The 22,828-nt window shown below is 56.8% G+C and overlaps 1 protein-coding gene across 1 annotated transcript; it reads right to left on the reverse strand.

Annotated features, from left to right (window-relative positions):
• Positions 1 to 4,843: 4,843 nt before the first annotated feature.
• On the reverse strand, positions 4,844 to 22,218 carry TACC1 (transforming acidic coiled-coil containing protein 1). Its single transcript, XM_030464014.1, is given in 14 exon segments — positions 4,844 to 7,416; positions 7,773 to 7,893; positions 8,523 to 8,629; positions 8,898 to 9,058; positions 9,159 to 9,202; positions 9,349 to 9,425; positions 9,536 to 9,670; positions 11,080 to 11,135; positions 12,258 to 12,453; positions 12,641 to 12,701; positions 15,277 to 15,521; positions 15,524 to 16,311; positions 21,397 to 21,512; positions 22,055 to 22,218. Coding segments are annotated over 14 exon segments (2,325 nt in total). The 5' UTR covers positions 22,204 to 22,218; the 3' UTR covers positions 4,844 to 7,347.
• Positions 22,219 to 22,828: the final 610 nt, after the last annotated feature.

Consider the following 22,828-nt stretch of genomic DNA (forward strand, 5'->3'; position numbering starts at 1 on the left):
GGCTGGCTGCTCCACTGGGGGAGGATGGGGCCACATCCAGGTGAGCTCTGGGAGTCCTGGTGGTGGAAATCCAACAGCCCATGGCAGCCTTTGCCCTCTTAAATCTGTGTTTGTGCCTGTGCTGAGTAAAAAGACTAAACTGTTCCATGGAGTATTTTTGTACTGAGGCATCTCTTGCAGACCTTGTGACTTGCACCAGGGCCTGGACCTGCAGCAGCTCCGTTTGCTGTGGGCACAGTCACAAGGAAGCTACTCACACTGCTGCTCTTCCTCCATTCCCAGAGCCCTTCAGCTCTCTTCCTGTATTTTTCAACACATTTTGCTGCTGCAGCCTGCCTGGGGGTGTGAGCAGCCCCTTGAAGTCACAGAGTCAGCCCATCAGCAGACACAGGGACACAAGGGGATTCCCAGGCAGGACAGGTCTTTGTCCCAGGACCTTTAGAAGCCCCACTTACACCCAGGGTCTCCCAGAAAGAGCGAGGCCCACAGCAGACACAGAATAATCTGTTTTCCAGACTTCCCTCTAGTGACAGCAGCCAAGCACCCCCCTTGGGTGGTGTTAACCTCACAAGACTCCATATCCATGTTCTCCAGGATTTTTGGCCCTCTCTCCTCCAGCACTCACCACAGTCTGTGTTTTGGTAGCATCCTGCAGCATGGAGCTCCACTGCTGGGTCCCAGCACTCTGAATAATTATTTCTTCTCTTCCAAGCTGATCTTTTCAGTTTCAGTACCTGTTCCCCTTTTTTTCTTTTTTCTTTTTTTCTTTTTTTTTTTTTTTTTTTGGCTGCCTTGTGACTGGGGGAAGCTCCCAGCAGATTGCTCTGCTGGAGGAGCAGCAGCTGGGCCTGCACTCAGCAGTTTGCTGGCTTGCCCTGCGTTGCATTTCTTGCAGTCAAATTCCCACTCTCTTTTGTTTCACACCAAACACATTTATAACCCATCCAAACCCGTGTCCTTGCAGCCACAGGAGGGAAGAACCCGCTCCCCACAGCTGCGATTCTCAAGTTAGCACAAAAGCAACCCAAAAGCATCTCTGTCAGAGCAATGTGCTGGGAGGGGGGCTCTGCCCCTCACCCCCTCAAGCTCTGCCTGGCAAAGCCTCCCAGGGTTGAGCTCCCATCCCCAGGGAGAGCACTGGGGAGCCAAATCAGTCTGGATCCCCCACAGAGGTGATGGTTTTCTTGTAAATGAGAAACAGGGGCTGGGAACAAGGTTTTCAACTGCAGCATTTATTTGTCTGATGGTTGCTTGGCCTCTCCCAGGTTTTCCTCAGGAGCAAACCCGACTTTGCATGTCCCTAGGCTATTGCAGCAAGCAGCTACACCCCGGGCTGGTAGCCCCTGGCCAGGACCCTCAGATCCAGCTCAGCAGCAGCTTCCCGGCCAGCACGGCAGCCAGGAGGCAGGGCAGGGGCAGGGGCCCGGCCCCCCCACTGTTCCGGGACCCCCGGGGCCCATTGCAGTCGTCGGTGAAGCAGCAGTGCAGGGTGGCCCCTCCGGAGCCCCCACGTCGTGCCTGATCACAGAAGGATTTGTAGGAGCAAGATTTAATGACGCTGTCTGCAAGGAAAAGCACACACAAAGGTGGGGGGGTCAGGCACACACACACACACCCCCGGCCATCGGGGGGGCTCGGATGCTCCCCTGCTGGGGGGAGAAAAAGGGGGGAGACGCAGAGCCCCAGCTCTGTGTGTGACAGATGTGGAATCAAAGTTCTCCCTCCTGCCCGTGGGATCGCCAAGAGCTGAGCTGAGAGGGTGGCCCAAGCTCCAAGAGGGGGATATCCCACATCCCCGCTGGGAAAAGAGGGAATTGTGTGTTTATATCCACGTGTGACAACACCTACAGCCCGAGCAGAACCCGAGGGGTTGGTTTCAGGAACCATCTCAGTCCATCTCACCAGCCTGCCCTGAAGCTGCAAGGGTGGACTGAGGGTGGTGGAGCATTTCTGGGGGATAGGAGCAGCAAAGAGAGACTTTCCTTATGCCTGGAAGGGGCTGTGAGTTATCTCAGACCCAGTTATCTCAGACCCAGTTATCTCAGACCAAAAGCCTGCTTCTGAGGGCTAAAAAAGTGAAAAAATCCCCAATAATTGTCTAATCCCTGCTTCGTGGGGACAAGAGGAAGTCAGCTCCTGCTCTGCCCTGGCAGGTCCTCTGCTTCTCCTTGCTCTCTACTCACCCCCATCACCCCTGTTCCCCCCCCCGAGCCCCTCCAGTCCTCCCCAGCATCCCCAGTCCCCCCGCCCGGGGACTCACTGGGAGCAGTGATGGTGGCACAGGCGTCGGCGTACTGGGGGCAGCTGTGGGAGCCCTGCTTGCTGCAGTCGTTCTCGTTGGATGCCACACATTTGTGACATCTCAGGGCTTTGCCTGCGTGAAGATGAGGAGGAGGAAGAGAAGGAGGAGGAGTGAGAGTGGCAGCCACCGTGTGCCAGCCCCCAGCCAGTTGCAGCCTGAGGGTCTCCACGGGCACTGGTGACCCCAGCACAGGGTGAGGGGCAGCATTGCCAACTCACAATATTTAAAAAAAAAAAAACCCAAAACAAAACCTAGATTTATTTTTTCTCACTGTGCCCAATTTCATTTTAAGGAGCATTTTTTGGGGGGGAGGGAAGGAGGTTTTCATCCCAGCTCTGGCAGCAGTTTTGGTCCATTTCTGCATTTCCAACCTCCAGCAGGTTCTCTGTGGGGCAGAGAACTCACAGCCTGAAGGCACAGGGAGGGGGGGAAGGAGTGGGTGACAGGCAGTGAAGTGCCGGCAGGCATGTGTGTGTCAGGAAGGACAAATCATCTCCAAATTGTCCTCAAAGAAGGCCAGAGGCAGGGCAGATAATAACCAGCACTCTGTGCGTCAGAGCTGATAATAGGCAGGAGAGCTGCCTGACCCTTTTGGAGAGGAAAATGCACAACTGCCAGAGATCCCAGCTCAGTTTAGGAACCCGCTGAGCAAATCTGGAAGCCTTATTATCATTTAATGACAGTGAGAGCCCCTTAAATAACAGCACTCTTTTAAATATATGCAGACGAAGTGCCTCTCCCCTAAAAAAAAAAAAAAAACAAACCCAAAAACCCAACAAACCAAACAAAAAAAGCCACCACAAAACAAAACAACAAAACAAAACAGTTTGAGGATCCTGTTCTGCCCGAAATGATGAACATTTGATTTTTAGAAGTAAAAATGATGTTTGTGGTGCTGGCTGAGCAGAGCCCTCTCGTGGCAGCTCAGCTCCCACAGGAGGCCGGAGCTGCTCCTTCAGCTGCTGGGGAAGGAGGAAACTGGGATCACACCCAGGGACTGCCCACTGCCATCCCCACGGACCCCATCCCCACAGACCACTCGTCTCCTGCTTCTCCTTCACCATTTCTCCGCAGCACAGTCCAACCTCTCATTTACCAGCAGCTAAAAACAGAGGCCTGGTTTATCTTCTCCTGATGCAAAGATCCTAAAACCATTCTCATCTGACCCAGCTGGACACCCTGAGGAGGAGAAACCCACCCACCCACCCCATCTCCACCCCCCTAAAATGCTTTTTTTGTTTTTTTCTGCAGGGGTGGGAACAGCATCAGGCACAGGGGGATGGGCAAGGCTGGAGCAGGGATGGAGCAGGGGGCAGCCAGCAAGCAGCAGAGCAGGTACAGGGATTTACCCCTGCCTCCAGCCCTAGGACACTTACTTTCTCCAGCCAGGGATGTGACGATGGCCAGGGCCAGGAGGGTCTTCAGGGTGGACATTTCCAGCAGTGTGCAGCACAGGGCGTGTAGCCTCTGTTTTGTCTTAAGGTCTTAGAGCTAATCTGCTTGGGTGATTGGATCACTGGGTTGGGGATAACACACTTACTGCAGCCCCTAATGCCATCTTAGCTAGGGAGGACAGGATGTGGCTCCCCAAGGACATGGGACAGTCTGGGGCACGGAGCAGGGCTGAGCAGCAGCCTGGTGCTGGTGGAGGTGCCCAGACCTTCCCTGGCTTGCTGGGCTGGGGTCTGCTCCACATCCCTGCTTTGGGAACCCTCTCCACCTCCAGACATGGTACCTTGGTTGGAAAGGAGGAAACTGGGATCACACCCAGGGACTTCCCACTGCCATCCCCATGGACCCCATCCCCACAGACCACTCATCTCCTGCTTCTCCTTCACCATTTCTCCACAGCACAATACAACCTCTCATTTATCAGCAGCTAAAAACAGAAGCCTGGTTTATCTTCTGCTGATGCAAAGATCCTAAAACCATTCTCATCTGACCCAGCTGGACACCCTGAGTAGGAGAAACACACTCACCCCATCTCCACCCCCATCTTGGACCTTGGTTGGCTTTCCAAGGTCTTGTCCAAGCCCAAATGCTTGAACACAGAAAACAGCCCCCTTCTTCCTCTTTGCAGCAGCCCAGTTTGGGAAAAACCCTCCAAAGTTTCCAATCCACCAAAAGAGAAGTGCAAGAGAACAACAGAAAACCCTTCCAGGGCTGGGAGCCCCATGGAGCCATCCCTGCCCTCTCCCTCCCAGCCTGCAGCCAGGCAGGACCAGCTCCATCCCTACAGAGAGATTTCCCCCAGCCCAGGGAAGGGTCAGCGTGGGGGGCTGAGCCACATCCCCCTGCCCAGCATCCCCCCTGCCCATGGCTGAGCTCATCACGGGTGCATCACCACAGTCTGGGAGCCAACCAGCAGCAAACTGCTCTGGGAATTTCTGAACATCAGTTCCAGGCAGAGAGGATAAGCAGGGTTATCCGAAGGCAGCCAGCAACCTGGCAGAGCATGGTCCTTCCTGGAGGTCTTTCTGGAGATCCTTCCTCTCCCAAAACCCCACACCCACCTTACAAACACCAAGAAAGCTTTCAAGAGTGATAAACACAGTTTTTATTTGAGCAATGAAACATGGAAAAAAATATATTAGTAATCATCATCATCATAATAATCTCATTTGTGTGAGTGGAACTCTTACAAATATTTACCTGACATATAAAAGGGAAATTATTGTACATATAAAATCGATGGTGGTGGCACTTACATCCATGGTGCAAAGCAAGGGGGGAGTGGTCACTGCAGAGAAAGTCCCTGCTCTGGGGGGGTGGTGGGACACACTGGGGGGGGGGCAGGGGGAGTGATTTGCAGTCAGGGTGATCACTCGTGGGCACTTCAGGGATTTGCTGGCAGCTGCACACTTGTGAAGAGCAACCCCAGCAGTGTGTGGGAGGGAGAGTTAAATTCTACTGCAAGAAAGAGAAACCACAAACACACCCAGGCTGGGGCTCTGGGGGGGCTGACCTGTGCTGGGGGGACATGGGGGTGGCACTGGGACACTGCTGTCCCTGCAAGCCATGGGAAGGAGCCAGGATGCTCCCACCCTGCCCCGTGCCAGGGGAGCAAGAGTCCTGTCCCTCTGCAGCTAGACACACACCTTCTATTATATATAACTATAACCTTTATATATATATTTATAGATATGTAACTATAACCATATTATAGTTAATAGATCATTCCTTAGGAATCTTCTTTGCCCAGAAGTGCATGCTGACAGGGTGGGAAGGAGCAGCACTGGGGGACAGGGGTGACACAGGGAGTAGAGCAGGAGGGACACTGCCCAAGCAGCCCCTGCACGGGGTCAGCACTGCCACGGGTGACACCAAAACTGCAACCACGGCCAGGACACCTCGAGAGAGACCAAATCCAAAGCCTCAGGTCAGGCTCCCAGCATCTGGGGCAGCCTGACAGCATCTTTGTCTGCTTAACTGCATTAATAAACTCTCTCTATACATACTATAACTAACAAAATATATATCAAGTGTATGGCTCTGGTCTCGGCAGGTTTGCACTGCATGCTCCACACAGGGAATTAGAAAATAGAAGGAAAACAGCTCCATTCTTTTATAAAATATAGCAGCAAAAAGGTTTGCGAGTCTTAGATAGGCTGGGTAGGAAACAGTCCAAGCAGCAAATATTTCCCTTATTTGACACTTGACAAGTCCCCATTTAAGGTGACAGCAAAGGATCCTCCACCACTGCAGCCATGGAGAGGCAACCTCAGCAGTTCTGGTGGCTCTTGGCATGCCCAGAGCTGTGAACACCTCTGACCCTGCTGCCTGCAGGGAAACTCAGATTTTGGGCTGCATCCAGGCAGATTTCAAAGTGTATTTTACTGCTGTCTGGCTCTGCCTTTGCCTGTAAAGGCTGCTTTTTGTTTGCCTCTCTTAATATTCAGAGCTGTGAGGGTACTTGTGACAGCAGCAGAGAGCAGTGTGCATGGCTGCTCTGCACTACCCAGGGAAGAACCTTCACCCAGCAGAACCACCACAGGTTCAGGGTTTGCTCCCTTCCTCCTGCAACACCCAAAGTGGGGAACTGACCCCCCTGCAATGGGGAAGCAGCCTGTGGAAACCCCCCCAGCACCAGCCCCAGGAGGTGCCAGGCTGCAGACACATCCCAGCTCTCCAGAACCAACACCTCCCACGTTTCTCCTAGTGCAGGAACCTCCTGCACACCCTGCCCAGGCTCTCCTTTCAGAGGACTGAAGTCACCCCTGGTTCTGTGGCTCCCCCCACGCTCCCAGGGGATCAAGAGGTTCAGCAGGACAGTGCCTGGTGTGGAGGAGAGAGCTGGGAGCACGATGCTCCTGAATGCTTCTAAAGGGCAGGAATGCAGAGACTGCAGCTCCCTTCCTCCCAGGCTGGCACAGGCAGGGATAAGGACACCCCGTGCTGCAGATCACCCACATACCAGGGACAGGCACCAGCCCCTTCAACACCACAGCCCCCCCCAAAACCGACTGATCTACGGGGGGGCTGTTGCACCCAGGGGATCCATGCCAGAGGCCACAAAGCCCCTGCAGAAGCCTCTGGGGGGGGGGGTCCCTGGGGCCCCCCTGGACCCCTTTGGTGCCTCCACACCCACCCACCCACATCCCAGGTCCCCAGTCCCCCTGCAAGGGGCTCCAACCCTGGCAGCACCCACATCCTGGGGCAGGACCTGAGTGATGGAGCACATGAGGACAGTGACAGAGTGAGCAGGGGCACGACCAGACCCAGCCCAGCCGAGGGGGACAGAGCCTGGGGGTGTCACCTCCCAGCTGAGAGGTGACATCCATGCAGGCAGACGGTGAGGGGGCCACTTGCTGCTGACCCCAAGGGACACAGTATGGCCAGGGGGGACCCAGCCCCTTGGGAAACAGAGAGGGACAGTGTGGGGACAGCTCAGCACGGGGGCTGTGGGGACACAGCCAAGTGAAGCAGGCAGCTGGCTGTGTGTGCTTCTGGGCTGGGGGTGCTGGGGGGTCCTGGGGTAAGGCAAGGTGCTCAATGTTACAAGAAAAGCAGCCAAGTGCAGCGTGTTGGACCAGGGGTGGGGGGGCTCAGTCTGCCTTCCCCAGCTTCGCTATCAGCTCGTCACAGATCTTGGTCAGCTCCTCAATCTCCTGGTTCTGGAAGAGAAGCAGAAACTAAGGACCCCCGTGGTGGCATTAGGCTGAGCCTACACCTGGGCAGAGGCTGCAGCTCCTGCCTGGCCTTGGGTGGGGATGCAGCTGCAGGTTTAAAGAAAGAAACCATCCAAAGCCCACCAAAAAAACAAAAAATCCACCAAGAAAACAAAAAATCCACCAACAAAAACCCACAAAGAAAACAAAAATCTACAAGCAAGCAAAAAAGTCCATGGAAGAACAAAAAAAAAAAATTAAAAAAAAAATAATAATAATAAAAAAAATAATCACGACAGCCTTTCTGGCCTGCCAGTCTGGAGGAGCCCCCCCCGGTTGCTGCTGGGGCAGGGGGGGGTTACCTTCTGCTGGAGGGCTCTCTCCAGGGACTCCACCTTCATCTGCTCCTTGCGCAGCCCCGCGTGCAGCGCCGCGCTCTCTGCCTTCGCCTTGGTGCGCACCTGAGCGATCTCCTCATTGGCTCTGGGGGTTGGGGAGAAGGGACCAGGGTCACCCAGGGGGCACGGGGGAGCACTGGGGCACCCTCAGCCCATGGGTGTATCCAGGGTGGTTTTCCCATATGGAAAACCTGGACGAAACTGGATTAATTGAGCAAAGATCCTTTGAGGAGATGCTGAGGGAGCTGGGGGTGTTGAGGCTGGAGAAGAGGAGGCTCAGGGGAGACCTCATCACTCTCTGCAACTCCCTGAAAGGAGGTTGGAGCCAGGGGGGGGTTGGGCTCTTTTCCCAGGCAACTCTCAGCAAGACAAGAGGGCACAGAGGGTCTCAAGTTGTGCCAGGGGAGGTTTAGGTTGGAGCTGAGAAAGAATTTCTTTCTGGAGAGGGTGATCAGGCATTGGAATGGGCTGCCCAGGGAAGGAGTGGATTCTCCGTGTCTGGAGATATTTCCAAAGAGCCTGGATGTGGCACTGAGTGCCATGGGCTGGGAACCACGGGGGGAGTGGATCAAGGGTTGGACTTGATGATCTCTGAGGTCCCTTCTAACCCAGCCCATTCCATGATTCTATGATTCTAATTCAGCTCCTCCAAGCTCCTGTATATGGGAACTCAGCTCTCTCAGGGTGAACCCTGCAATCTTGGCACCCCCTTACTTGTCCAGTTTTTCCTCTGCGTGGACTTTCAGGGCCTGATACCGCTGCTCTTCCTGCTTGACCCGGGTTAAATAATCTTGAGCACACTTCTTCAGAGCTTCCTCGTTCTGGAAAAACAGACAAACAAATCAGTACATCCCTCTGCATCAGGACTGAGATGTTGCTCTGATAGGATGATAGATCAGAAAATTCCAGAAATTGATTCCTCTGGCACTTGAAAGACTCTTGGCTTGTTTATCAGACAGTGAGCAGAGCAAAGTGAGGAAATGCCCTTGGAGGGTTGGGATGTCTGAAGCAGCAAGGCATGGGATGGGACAATGCTGCCTGGGAACTCTGCCCAGGCTCTGGGGAGGAAGAGGAATCCAAGGTAAGGACCTTCTTAAAGCCTTCCAGGACACCCTTCAGGTTTTCATATCTCCTGAAGAGATCCGACAGGGACCTCTCCACCGAGTTGAGGTCTGCCAGAGCCTGCTCCTTTTCCATCGTGAGCTGCTGCAGGTTCTTCTGGGATGTCATGTTTGTCCTCTGCTCGTCCTCTGCGATGGGGAATAAAGAGCAGGGACAGAGTGGCTGAGCAGGGACAGCCAGGGCACCATCCCCCTGCCCTGCACACCCTGCCAGGTGATGCCACCTCACCTATCATCTGGGCAATGGTCTTCTCATACTCAGCCACGATTTTCCTAGAGGGAAAAGGGAGAAACCAGCAGGTGAGAGGCAGCAGGTTTTGCAGACACCCTGCTATGGCTCTGCTGCCACAAAACTGCCTCAGGGCCACCCCTTCCCCAGGCCACAAAAGCAGCAGCAGCAGCCAGGAGAAGGCTTTTACCTCATCTCCAACACTTCCTGGTGACTCTCTTCATATTTCTTCTTCCACTCATTTGCTTCGATCTCCTTTGTGATTATCTAGGTTGTAGCAGACACAGAGCCCTCAGGACATGCTCTGGGTGCTCTCTGTCACTGCCCCACACCCTGGTGTGCAGGGGAGCAGTGGGGATGGGGTCCCTGCTCCTCACCTCCTCTCTGATGAGCGTGAGCACTGCTGTCTTCTCAGACTCACTGAGGCAGATGCCATCCAGGGGACTCTCACTCCTGCTCACACCACTGATGGCTGTGGGGGACTTGTCCATAGAGCACAGCCCAGGGTTACCCTGGGGGGGGATTGCCCAGACAGGATGCTGAGTGTGTTTCCTTCTCACCCCACCTCCCCTTTTTGGGGTGTTCCCCCCCCCCATTTTACACCTCTGTTCAACCACTGAACCTCTCGTACCTGCACACCCTCAGAGCCCCTCACCAGAGACCACAGGGGGACTTCAGGGCACATTCTGCCCACTGTCCCCAGGAGCTGGGGCTGTGCTCTAGGACACCCATGGGATGCAGGACACCCAGAAGACACAGGACATCCATGGGACACAGTACACTCTGTGTCCCAGCTGCCCAGGAGAGCCCTGACATGGGAGACACTCACACAGAGCTCTCAGCACCTTCCTGTTTGCATCAGGGGTGCTCCTATGAGGGCTGAGGTGGTGGCATCCCATGGCTCACCACTGTCTCCTCAGAGCCCAGCTCCTGCCCACCAGTGCTCTCCAAACTGGGGGAGAGCTCAGCCCCATCCTGGCCCCATCCCTCCCCTCGGGGGTCCTGCAGCCTCAGAGGCCCCCAGGAAAGGATTCCTCCAGCTCCAGGCTTCCAGCACCGCCTGCTCCTCCTTTTATCACCCCAGAGAGGGACAGCCCCGTGCAGCCATCTCCTTGGGAACCGAGTGCCAGGCCATAAATAGAGAAGTGCTTGGGAGGAGGCGGTGTCCTCTGCCTGTGTTTTGGAGACCAGAGCACTGAAGCTCTTCCCTCTCCTCCTTCCTCCCCTCTGCTTAGACTCTTGCCCAGGTTCAGGCACCCCAAGCCCTTCAGTGGGCAAGTGATGGCCCGTGGCAGGAGCCACCCCAGAGCCATCCCCGGGTGCAGGTTTGGGTCCAGGCAGCCTAATGCCTCATGCCCTTGGGGGGCTTAGTGTAGTTAAAGCTGTCTCAGAGAAGCTTGTTTTGCTGATGCTGTTAATCCCATTGTCACCTGCTTGCCACCTCCAGCAGCTTTGGCCAGGGCCACTAAGCTGGCACAGGGCCCCTTCTGCAGTGCAGGGGTCTCGGGGCACATGGGGGGTGGCCTGGAGCAAATGTGTCCCCACCCCAGGGTGCCAGGGCTGTTTCACATCTATCCCATGGCTCTGCCATCAGCTGCCCCCCAGAAAGCAGCATTTGGGGAGCCCGTGTGGAAGGCACCAGCACCAGCCAAGCTCTGGATCCCTCTACATCAGCTCTGTCCCCTCTCCATCCTCTCTCCTCTGCCCTTCCACTGTCATTCAGCCACAGTCCTGGCTCCCCACCAGCCCTGCTCCACCCCCAGCTCCCATGTGGGCTTTTCAAGAGTTTCAGCTCCCAAAGAAACTCCTTTCAGAGAGGTTTTGGCTGCAATCCTGCTTGCTGCAGCTTCCCCCCACATCCCCATCACCCTCCTGAGCCCTGGTGGGGCTGCCCAGGCCTCCTGAGGGCAGAAACACTCACAGGGTGGGTGCCAGGCTCATCCTTTTCCATCTGCTTGCAGATCTCCTTTTCAAAGCCTGAAGACAAGGAAACACAACCTTTTTACTGCCCAGAAACAAGACCCTTCACCCCATGCAGATTTGCTGGGGACAACTCCTGAGCCTCTACACCCACCTCCCAAAAGGTTTCTTTGCCCCCAGCTCTTGCCCTTGTAGGAAGGATAAATCCTGCATCCCTGCCCCATAACTCCCAGCCCTACAGGGAGGACACATCCTGCACCCTGACCAGCCTGCCCTCCCTGCAGAGGAACCAACACTCCCCTCTGGTGGCAGCTCAGCCCTGGCTGTCCCCGGGTGTCCCCGCAGCTGCCACCCCCTCCAGCCCTTCCCGGGAACCTCGGGGTCCATCTCACAGAGCATGAGAAGGAACTGGTGAAGCTCACTGGCTGCTCAGGTGTTGACTGGGCAGAGCACAACAACAAAAAAGCATCACTAGAGCCCAGATGGGGGGGGGCTGCACATTTCCTGGTGTTTTCCCCATTTATCCCTGGGGATAAATGCTTGTCACAGCCCCCAGCTCCATCCCTGCAGTCAGCACCGAGCCTCTGCACCCCTGCCTGGCCCTCCAGAGGAGCAGCAAGAAATAAAACCTCGCAGGCTCTCTGCTGATGATCACATTCTTCCCCCCCCCGGAGAGACAAAGAGCTGCTTTCCTCTCCCCAGAGCCTGCAGCTCTGCCCAGCTCTCAGGAGATGATTAATGTGTCCCCGCAGAGGGGAGAGCTGCAAACCTCCCGTGCAGGGATTTCTCCTGCTTGCACCTATCATATTGCTATTGATTAAATGTCGTGTTGCCTGGCTTTTAATTAGTTTTTAATGGATTGGTCAGAGAGGCTAATTACAGAGGAGAACAGCAGCAAAACACCACCAGGAGCCTTAGCAGGGGTCTTCCCCCACCAACCACAGCCCTCGTGTGCCAGGACACCAAGTCCTGGCAGCTCTGGTGCTCTACAGTGATTTTTCCCCAATGGAAATAGTGCAGAGAAGCAACTGGAGGTTCCATTACAACTTGTGGCAGCCTTCAGCCCTGTCAGTGTGAATAACCTGGGATGCAGCCATGGTCCCCACAGCCCCACTTCACTGCCAGAGGCTGCAGAGGTGCCTGGGGTGAATCCCCAGAGGCAGCAGGGATGCTCCTCACCTGCATCCACGCCGGGCTTCCCTGGCACGGGGACGTTGGAGCACTCGAAGTACTCCAGGTCATCTTCTGGCTCCCCCTTCTTCTCCAGCCCCACGGGTTTCTGTGCAGAGGTGGTGCAGGCTAACTTCTCCTCATCAGTGGCACGTCCATCCCGATTCGCAAGATCTGGGATTTCTGAGATCAACGCTCCCTCATCCTGCAGGATCAAGACATGTGGGACTCAGCTCATCCATGGGGACCAAGCACAGGAGCTTTAGCATCCTCCAAACAGCTGCTTCCCACCAGCTCCCCGGCAGGTTTTGGCAGAAGGAAACGCGTGGTGAGGGGATGGAAGGAATTTAACAAGCAAAATGCATTAACCTGACCTCAGAGCTCCCACCTACCTGAGCACAAACATCCAGGACCAGGGACTGCGTCTCATACGGCTTCACCTTGCAGCCACTCCTGCAGGGAGAGAGAAATGTCCATCTGAGGGGGGGCTGGGGGGCTGCGTGGGGAGGGGGTTGTGTGCCAGACAGCCCAAGCAAGGGGAGGCAGCCCCAGCCCCAGCCCCAGCATTGCCCCCGCCACGTGCTGCAGACCCAGGCACCAGGGAAATAAAGAGGCAGAGCAAGTTCTGTGACCAACAGGAGGAACAAGCAAACAAAACACACGACTACAGAGCAAGTGGGTTTGTCCCCGAGGTGTTTATTCCTATTGAAGACAAGGATCACAGAAAGGACCCCGAGGTGCTGACGGCGAGAGAGGAGATTGCCAAGGAGCTGGCAAAGGAAGATTTTTCCCTGCTGCACCCTCGTCCAGCACGAGAGCATCCCAAACTCTGGCTGCACACTGATTTTCTGCAGGAAGGAACCGTTTCCAGGCTGTCCCTGCAGCTGGAGGTTTGTCTGGGATATCTCCACAGCATCCAGGTGTCTCCCAGGTGAGTCAGACCCTCTGAGAGCACCAGGGCACCTCCACTGGACCTTGAATGCTCCCTCTGCCCAATGCCAACGCTGTCCCGAGGAGAAGGTCCTTGAGGATGGGAGAAGGATTAGCTCAGGTTGCTCTTGCTGGATGCCCTCCAGAAGCAGCTCTCCCTTGGGACTCTGTCCTGTGCTGCTCAAAATGCACCATCCTGGAGTGGTTCCGTGCAGGGTGGTGGCAGGGTCACATCCTGGCAGTGGCACCTCTGGAATCAGCTGGGGCACAGCACGACGACCTCTCTGCAGCTCACAGGGCAGTGACCAGAGGCTGCCTGACCCCAGCCACGCTTTCTAACCCAGCCAGAACCTCACAGACCAACTCCACAGCCCTGCCTGGGGCACCAGAGGATGCTCCAAGGGAGACCACAAGGAAATCAGCCCCAGCATCCAGCAAAGAGCCACAGAGAGCCCTGCTTGGAGCTGGCTGTGAGGGCAAAGCCCCCCTGAGACTGCCACAGAGGAGACAGCCCCCAGCTCCCTCACATCCCCACTGATGCTTTCCAATCGACCCCTCTGCAGCAGCTGCCTCTCCAGTGACTCTGCATGAAAAGGGGGCAAAATGCACCCTCATCTGCAGGGCTGAAATCTTTGCAGGCCCCTGGACTGCCCAGGCTGCTGCCCAATGCTCTGCTTTTCATCACCTGCACAGCACCAAGAGGCATCGCCAGCCGGCAGGCAGCCAGAGCAAGCTCAGCTCCCTCCCTGTCCCGGGCACCAGCCAGGCCAAGCTGTCCCCAGGGCTGTCCCCAGAGGTGGGGGACACGGACCAGACAGTGCAGAGCACGAGTCACAGGGCAAGAAGGAGCCTGCATGCCACGGAGACGAGTGGGGCCAGCACACATCCAGAGAGAGGACACTGACCAGCAAAGGAAAAAGAAGAAATACACAGGAGAGTACTTACAACAGAAAACAGAGAAATTTCACTTGCTCAGTAGTCCTGATGCACCAAAGCACAGACAGGAGAGAGACAGACAGATGGAGAGAAGAAGAGTGTGTGAAAAGACCTGGGTATTAGCTCCCATCTGGAGCAGCACAGCTCTGTCTTTTGGGGAGGAACACAGAGATAAAGAATGCTCTGACTCTGCAGTTGCTATTCGTGGTGTTGGGATGAGATTCAGCCACAAATCCTGCTGCTGGGGGAGGTGAGTGCCCAGAGCAGCCCACGCTACCCCGAGGTGATGGAGAGGGAGCCCAAAACCTCCTCTGCTCCCCCTCACCACCAGCTCCTGCTCACCTCTGCTCACACACTGGAACACCAGCTCTAAAATATCTGTACCAACACTCTGCTAAGTATTGCCAGCAGAAAAACATCCAACACACCCTTAGTTTTGCCTGCTGGGTTTTATCTGCTCTCTCTGTAAATACCCACTCCCTACTTTTCCCACCAGGGCTCAGCAGCAGCAGGACACTTGCTCTGGGTTCACTGTCAGACCAGACACAAACTGAGGACCTGAAATGTCCCATTTCCCTGAATTTTCCCAGTTTCCCAAGGGTGGGGATGGAAGGGGGGAGAAGGAGAAGGGAAGGAAATGAAAGGGGGGAGAGGGAAAAAAGGGAGGAGAAAGAAAAAGGGGAGAAGGAAAAAGGGGGAGAAGGAAAGGGGGAGAAGGAAAAGGGGAGGAAATGAAAGGGGGCGGAGAAGGAAAAGGGGCGGAGAAGGAGAGGGGGGAGAAGGAAAGGGGGGAGAAGGAAAAGGGGGGAGAAGGAAAAGGGGGGAGAAGGAAAAGGGGGGAGAAGGAAAAGGGGGAGAAGGAAAAGGGGGAGAAGGAAAAGGGGGGAGAAGGAAAAGGGGGAGAAGGAAAAGGGGAGAAGGAAAGGAGGGGGAGAAGGAAAGGAGGGGGAGAAGGAAAGGAGGGGGAGAAGGAAAGCGGGGGGAGAAAGAAGGGGGTGTGAAACCAGAGCAGCAGCAGAACCTGGGGTGTACGGGGGTATTTTGGGCTGTCTGAGATGGCACAAAGCAGGAGCACCCTCACCACCATCACCTCTACCACTCTGCCCATGGGTGGGGGGCAGAGGGGGCTGCCAGCCCCCCCAAACCCTCTCTGTGCACTCACGTTATCAGGCGGGACTTGGGCTTCTTCGGGGAGTCTCTGCCTCTCACCAGCTCCTCCTGTACCTCCAGGGGCTGAGACTCCAGGGTTTTGTTGAGGCTGTTGTCAGCAGTGGGGCAGGAGCTGGCGAGGGTCTTGGTGGGCTTAAAGGGATCCACGGAGTCCAAGTCATTGGGGTCGAACTGGTAAGAGCCCTTGGGGAGAGCTGGGGAGTTCTGCAGCGCTGAGCCGAGCCCGGAGCTGTCCCAGTGTGTGGAACCGGGACGGGGGGGCCCTGGGGAGGTGATGGCTCCATGGGACCCCTCTCCCCCTCCTCGGATTGTTTCTTGGGGGACTCTCGGTGTCTCTTCGGTGTCACCTTGCTGGCTGGGATCCTGCTGCCCTTCCTGGGTGCTGCTCTCTTGGCCTCCATACTCTCTCCCCCCTCCACACACTCAACCTCTGGTTTTGGGACCTGCCCTTTGGGCTCGGGGTCCAGATCTCTCCCCGGGTCACCAGGGCTGCATCCGGGATGGGGGAGGTGGCGTGGGGATGCTGGGGGGGAGCTCTGCAGCCGGCAGCCTCCTGCCACAAAGGGGTTTATGCTCTCGTTGTACTGCTCGGGGTCAAACCCATAGGATGCTTGGGGCACTGGGGGCTCCTCTGTGCCTTCTCCTGCTTTGCCCCCCACTGGAGGTGGCTTCTCCTTCCCGAGCTGGCCCTGGTCCTTGGCCAGGACATCAGCTTCCAGCTCTGCCAGCCCCGTGCTGGTGTCCACTGGGTTCTCTCCCAACATGTCCTGCTCCTGGGTAGCTCTGCCCGCATGGGGCACTGGGGTCACCTCTGCAGTGGGCACAGTGGCACTGCCAGTGCCAGCCCCACTGCCCAGCACTGCCAGGGGCTGTGTCAGGGACGAGTCTTTGGGGCTGGATTCCCCTTTGGGCTCCGAATTGCCTTTGGGGGCTCTGATCTCTGGTTGAGCCTCATTTTTGGGGTGCTTCTCGGGTGAGATGTCCTGGTGGGCTCCTCCTACCAGCAGGTCACCATGGCCACTTTGCCCTGAAAAGACAAAAGGAGCCCATTAAACCCCACCCTGGAGGTGGCTAAACCCCACTCTGGAGGCAGGAGCAGGGGGCTGATGCTCTTGCTCAGAAGTCATCGCTGTGATGCTCAGATGTGAGGAACCAGAGCACGGGGAAGAGCCAACCCCCTGCATGCACTTGGGGATGGGGATGAAGGGGAGGGGGGCACAGCAGACCCCCATGGTGTGGGAAGGCCACAGGAGGGTGCTGGGAACAGGGATCAGCTCTGCCAGCCTGGGGGTCCCATCCTGCCCTCCAGAACGTGGCCAGAAGCTGCCTGCAGAAATCCTGCCTGTGAACTCATCCCAGGCTCCCCACGCTGCTGTCAGTTGCTTAATCACAAATCCTGATCCATGACTTAATCACTATTACTCCAATCCCTTCCCCTAAATCCTTTTACTGTTTAATCTTTGCTCTGCTGTCAGGGGGTGGGGAAGCTCCTGAAAGCTGCAGCCACCGAGCACCCCGAGCCAGGAGCTCAGCACAGGCAGGCAAAGGCACCAGAGGAAAACACCCAGCAAAGAGCTGGTCCCCAGACTGATCCAGGACACCAAGCCAGCAACCCTGACTCAGCTGATGGCTCGTGGTTGGTGTAACTGATCTCTGGGATGCTAAAAGCCATAGAAATCAATCACAAGGGGCTGTGTGCTCCCTGAGACTGCAAAAAAAATCTCCCTCCGACTGCAGAAAAGCTCCCTCCAAACAGGCACTGCCTTGCTGCCCCAGAAAACGCATCAGTAAACACAAATTCAGTGGAAACGTACTTGGAGGGCAGCCAGAAAACACTCGGAGGCAGAGCCTGCCTGCCAGGCCCTTCCATCATTAGGAACCAGGAAAACCTTCCTTACCAGACCCCAAAGAAAACTTTATTGCACTCGCTGCCTTGCTCAGATGTTTTTTAAACCTCACCGAGACAGCCTTGAACAGAAGAGCAGACTTCAAAGTCAGGGCAAAAGGCACCTTTTAAATTCACTTTACATTCCCACTGGAAGGTTTTGCAGCCGCCGTTCTCACAGAAATGAGCCCATCCTGGTTTCTAACCCAAGCAATGAGTAATTACTTCTGGAATAACAAGCAGTCAGTATGCAAACCACTGCTCCTCTCCTGGCTCTGGATGTCTGCAGGGCAGGGACAGGGGGGATGGTGCATGAGACCATCGCTCACAACAACCATTTCTTCACAAAAAGGAGCAGAACTGCCTTCCCAGGGCTTCCAAGGGACCAAACCCAAGTCAAAGGCACAGAGGATCCCCCAAAACAGCAGCTGGACCCACAGGGTGCAAACCTGCCCCTGCTCAGCAGGGATTCTGCAGGGGGAAAGCAGAGATTTTTATACTCAAAAGCTAAATGTACAGAGCAGAGCCTGGCAGGGCAGCACCAGGCACTTGTGCATCACACTCCTTGTGTTGTGCTGCTCTTCCTGGGGCTGAAATGAAACACAAACACCCAGTACCCCAGCAGCCTTCCTGCATGCCACCCCTCTCTCCCTGCCATGAATCACTGAAACTTGGCAGCAGCAGCACTGCAAGGGCTCCGTGCCCTTTTCATCCCACACACAGACACAGACAGAACAAGCCAAGCAGCAGTGATCCCCTGCACAGCCCTGCACACCAAAGGCTGAGCAGAACACCCCAGAACAGACCCTGCAGCCTTTGGGGTCATCCCAGCCCCCTGCCCAGCCCAGGCTGAGCACAGGATATCTGGCTGCTGCCTCTTGTTCAGCCTGACGTAGCTGAGGGCTCTTTTTTTCTTCCTCTTTTGGCTTTCCGCTTTTGTTTAACAGACGTTGATCTATTTTTAAATCTATTCTGTTAAGAATTAGCACGCTGGCAAAGGATGCTGCCCCCGGAAAACACGTGCCCTGCATCAGGGTAGCAGCAGCAGCAGCAGCAAAAGCCACTGAGTCTGCTCCCAGCTCCAGATTTGCTGCTTCTGCTCTTTTCCTTGCACAGAACATCTCCTCCTGGCAGATGACTGAAGATTATTTTAGCCAGAAAAGGACAGAATTACAGCTTCCATCATCCAAAAACTGCCTGAGTGATCCTGAACAGGCATAAAGTCCCCCCCTCCCCGAGGCAATGGATCCAGCTGATCTTTTTTTTTTTTTTTGTCTCTGAGAACAGGGTTTGATGCATCCAAGCCACCTCTCAGCTGCTTGCAGAGCACCAGCCCCACGGTCACATTGGACTCACCAGTTGCCTGACCCTCATTTATTCCCAAGGAAGGGGAAGAGTGCAGATGTGAGACAGAGGGAGTCTCTGTCCCTGCCTGTGCCCCCCTGTGCTCACTGCACACACATCAGCATCAGCAGCAGCTTCTCCCCTGCCACCCCAGGGCAGCAGCTCTTGCTGCAGATGACAGTTTGGCAGTTCCAGCCATGATGCTGTGGATTTCCTCCCCACCACAGCGTTTGTCATAGAATAGAATCCTAGAATGGGCTGGGTTGGAAGGGAGCTCAGAGCTCATCAAGTCCAACCCTTGATCCACTCCCCCCGTGGTTCCCAGCCCATGGCACTCAGTGCCACATCCAGGCTCTTTGGAAAGATCTCCAGACACGGAGAATCCACTCCTTCCCTGGGCAGCCCATTCCAATGCCTGATCACCCTCTCCAGAAAGAAATTCTTTCTCATCTCCAAACCTAAACCTCCCCTGGCACAACTTGAGACCCTGCCCTCTTGTCTTGCTGAGAGTTGCCTGGGAAAAGAGCCAACCCCCCCTGGCTCCAACCTCCTTTCAGGGAGTTGCAGAGAGTGATGAGGTCTCCCCTGAGCCTCCTCTTCTCCAGCCTCAACACCCCCAGCTCCCTCAGCCCTTCCTCACAGCAATTCTGCTGGATCCCTTCACAGCCTCCTTGCTCTTCTCTGCACCTGCTCCAGCACCTCAATCTCCTTTCTGAGGGGCTGAGGGGCCCAGAACTGGACACAGGACTCAAGCTGTGGCCTCCCCAGAGCTGAGCACAGGGGCAGAATCCCTTCCCTGGACCTGCTGGCCACGCTCTTCCTCAGCCAGCCCAGGATGCCATTGGCCTTCTTGGCTACCTGGGCTACCTGGCTTGTCACCCAGCTGCAGGCAGGAGAAAGGGCACAGACACTGCTGTAAAGCAGCACAGTGAAGGTGAGGGCTTAACGTAGAAATTACCTAAAGTGCAGGGACTGAACAGCCCTTCTGCCCTCCCCAAACTCACGACTGCACCCAGGCAATTCCTTCAGCATTTCAGAGACACTGAAGAGATGCAGCTGGAGCCCTGGGCAGGACAGGGATGGAGCTGGCAGCAGAGGCAGTGTGGATCTCCAGCATCCTGCTCTCCATCAAGCCAGCACAGCAAAACAGTCTGTGCCAGAGGATCATCCCCTCAGCCCCACAACACTGCCACCTTTGTGCATGGGGTGCAGGGAGCAGCTGCTCCCTCTCTGCTGTGCCAGGCTGGCCCCAGGAGCAGCTCATCCCAGGGAGCAGTCTGGGGATGGGGACACCCTGGAGTCTGATGCCACACAGATTCCTTGTCAGAAAAGATCCTCATACCTGCTAGGAAAGTCTTTATCCCCCCTCTCCTCCTCCCCAGACATTATCCCCCAAAGTAAAGACACCTCTATCATCCCTTCTTAGTAGGGAAGGATTATTCCAAGAGCTGAGATTATCAGAAGCAGGAACCAGGTGCTCTCTCCACCCAGGCAAACAAATCAGGGTTTCCCACGAGGGTGGATGGGCACCTAGATCCATCCCAACAGCAAAACAACATCACAGGAGATGGAGAGCCACAGCACCCTGCCACTGCCAAGGTCACACAGCACTCGGGCTCTGCCTGGGCAGGGCCCAGGGGCTGGTGAGAGCCCTGAAATCAGCTCAGCCCGCTGCAGGGAGCTTGCAAAACCAGCACAATATGGCAAGCCCCATAACAGGGCCCTGCAGCAGCAAGAGAGGGCAGAGGAAGATAAGGACAGTCCCTCCAGGACCCCTATTTCCCCGTGCAGGCTGCCCTCCCCCAGGCACCCCCTGGGGCTCACAGATCTCCTGATATTGCCCAGTTGCCCTGCTCTGCTGGGAGAGCAGAGGAAAGGGGAGGTCTGCTCCCTGCCCCAGCCCAGATAACCTCCAGCAGTTATTGCAGAGGTCCCAGAGCTTCAAAGCCTCCTCCTGGCAGCTTGAAAGCAAGCAAACAGTGATCCCAACCACAGGGACCAACCACGATGGCCCCTGGAGAGAAGGGGAGGATGGCAAGGGGGGGGGGTTGTGTTCAAATGGCCAAGGGTTAATGGGCAGCCTCAGAGGAGCAACAGCAAGAGAAATACAACAACAAACCACCTACAGCACAGGGTGCTGCTGGCAAAGCAGCCCCCTGCATTTTCAGCAGCTCCTTTGCCATTTCTCAGAAATGGGAGCTCAGCAGCACGAAGCTTTTGCATTTTGAGCAGCAGCCTCACAGCAAAACCACCCAGCTGCCAACCCCAGGGAAGAGAGACCCACGCAATGAAACCTCCACCAGCCAGGGAGGGGACAGGAACCCAACCCAACATCATTTCCCGTGCAAGGACCAGGGGTGAACAGCACACGGGGGGACACGGGGCAGCTGCAGCAGGAACAGGAGGCAACCCCGAGCCCTGCAGGGCCTGGCTAAAGGATTCACAAATCTGGGCTCCTTTCCACCAGCCCCTGACAGTCACCCCAGCTGCAGCTCAGCAGGCCCTGCAGCCCCTCAACCCCAGCAGAAAGGGATCTGCCTCCCGCAGCCCCCCCAGCCCAGGAGCAGCTGGCGGCTGTGACCACTGATTGCAAAGTGGCACAATGATCATTTTGCACTGCACAAGCATGGACCAAGGGGGAGGGAATTGCCTCTTCTGAGCCTGCAGTGCAGCCCCTTCCCTCTGAGGGAATTCAATCCAACTGATGCTTCGCTCAAGGGACAGAACATCCCTCAGTAGGGCACAGCCCCCCAGGCCATCGACCACAGAAAATGTGGCAGGCATTATTCAAAACCAAGCAACTTCTCCTCCTTGACCCCACCCTGCCTTTTCCACATCCGCAGTGAGAGCTGAAAAAACAGAAGGTGCTGGCTGGCTCTTTACCTTGGCTCCTGGCCTCGGGTTCCAGTGGTCCCGGTGGTGGCTCACAGAACTCCTTTAGTGGCGAGCAGGTCGGCGTTTCTGCTTCAGGGGTCTCAAAATTACCTTCCGAGTCCGAGCTGCCGAGGAGGGGGGGAGGAGGGGAAAGAGTGAGGAATTACCACCTTCAAGGCTAGCTCTGAGATCCTCCAGGCTGCCTATGCAGCCAGCCAGCTGTGGGCATCCCGCTCGCTCCTGTCCGGCGGGACCCACCAGCACATGGAAAAGGGAGAACAGGTGAATCGACATCAGGAGCATCCCCCTGCCAGCCCCCAGCCCTCATCCTGGCCGAGCCTCCGGGATGCTTCTCAGCTCTTTCCCAGGCTCAGCATCCACCACGGGCTCCAAGGCCGCGGCATCGTTCCCTTGGCTCCGGGTGCTGCAGAGTGGGAAAGGAGCAGCGATGCTCCCACCTTCTGCCCGCCGGCATCTTCCCGCACAGCCACGCAGCTCGACCGCAGCCCCCCCGCTCACTCCCCACCCCCCGAGCAGCCAAAGCCGATGCCAGGCAAGAGCAGGGGCGGAGGGGGCGAGGAGGAAAACGGGCGCTGCCGGCCCCGCATGCCAGGCGTGGGGAGGACGGGGGGAGCCGGGACAGGGGAGGGGGACGCGGATCACTTGCCTGAAGCCGAGGGCCGTGCCCTCCGCCAGCGAGTCCTCCGCCGCCGCCCCGCCGTCCTCCCCCTCGGGGCTGCCGCCGCCCCGCACCGCAGACCAGGTCCACCGGGCCCACTGCACCGGCGAGAGGATCTGCCAGGCGCTGAACGCCATCGGCCCGCTCCAGCCGAGCCTCGCTCCGCTCCCCGCTCCGCTCCCCGCCGGGCTCACTGCGGCCGCGCCGCCCCCATCGCCGCTCCGCCGCCCGCCCCAAGGGCCTCCCCCCGGGCCGCGCTGCTCGGCGGCAGGGACAGGGACGGCCCCCGCCACCCCCTCAGGGAGGGACCGGCCCGAGGAACCCCCCCTCCCTCCCGCCGCTGGCCGGGAGAGGATGCGGGGCGGGATGCGGGCAGCACCCCGAACCCCCGCCCCCCGGCCGCCGCGTCCCTCCCTCGCTCTGCTCCCGTCCCACGCACACTCCCAAATCCACCTATTTCTGTCCAGACGCGGAAAGGGGCGTCACTGCCGCGGGATGGACGCGTCGCTCCCCGCACCCTGCCAGGCGCCAGCCCCGAGCACTGGCACCCCCCGGGACGCCCACAGCCCCTACACCGAGAGATGGACACAGGACACGGACACACACACACCCCAACACGAGAGGGCAGGGGCTGTGAAACCAGATCCACCCCCCCTTTATACCCCATTTATAGGGGCTGCACCTGTGCTGTAACCCAGCCGGCTGGGCAGCAAATTCCTTCCACTCTGGGTGTGCCAGCGAAGACCCCACACTCACCGGACC

Source organism: Calypte anna, chromosome 22 (assembly GCF_003957555.1).
Source record: "Calypte anna isolate BGI_N300 chromosome 22, bCalAnn1_v1.p, whole genome shotgun sequence".
Lineage (NCBI taxonomy): Eukaryota > Metazoa > Chordata > Aves > Apodiformes > Trochilidae > Calypte > Calypte anna.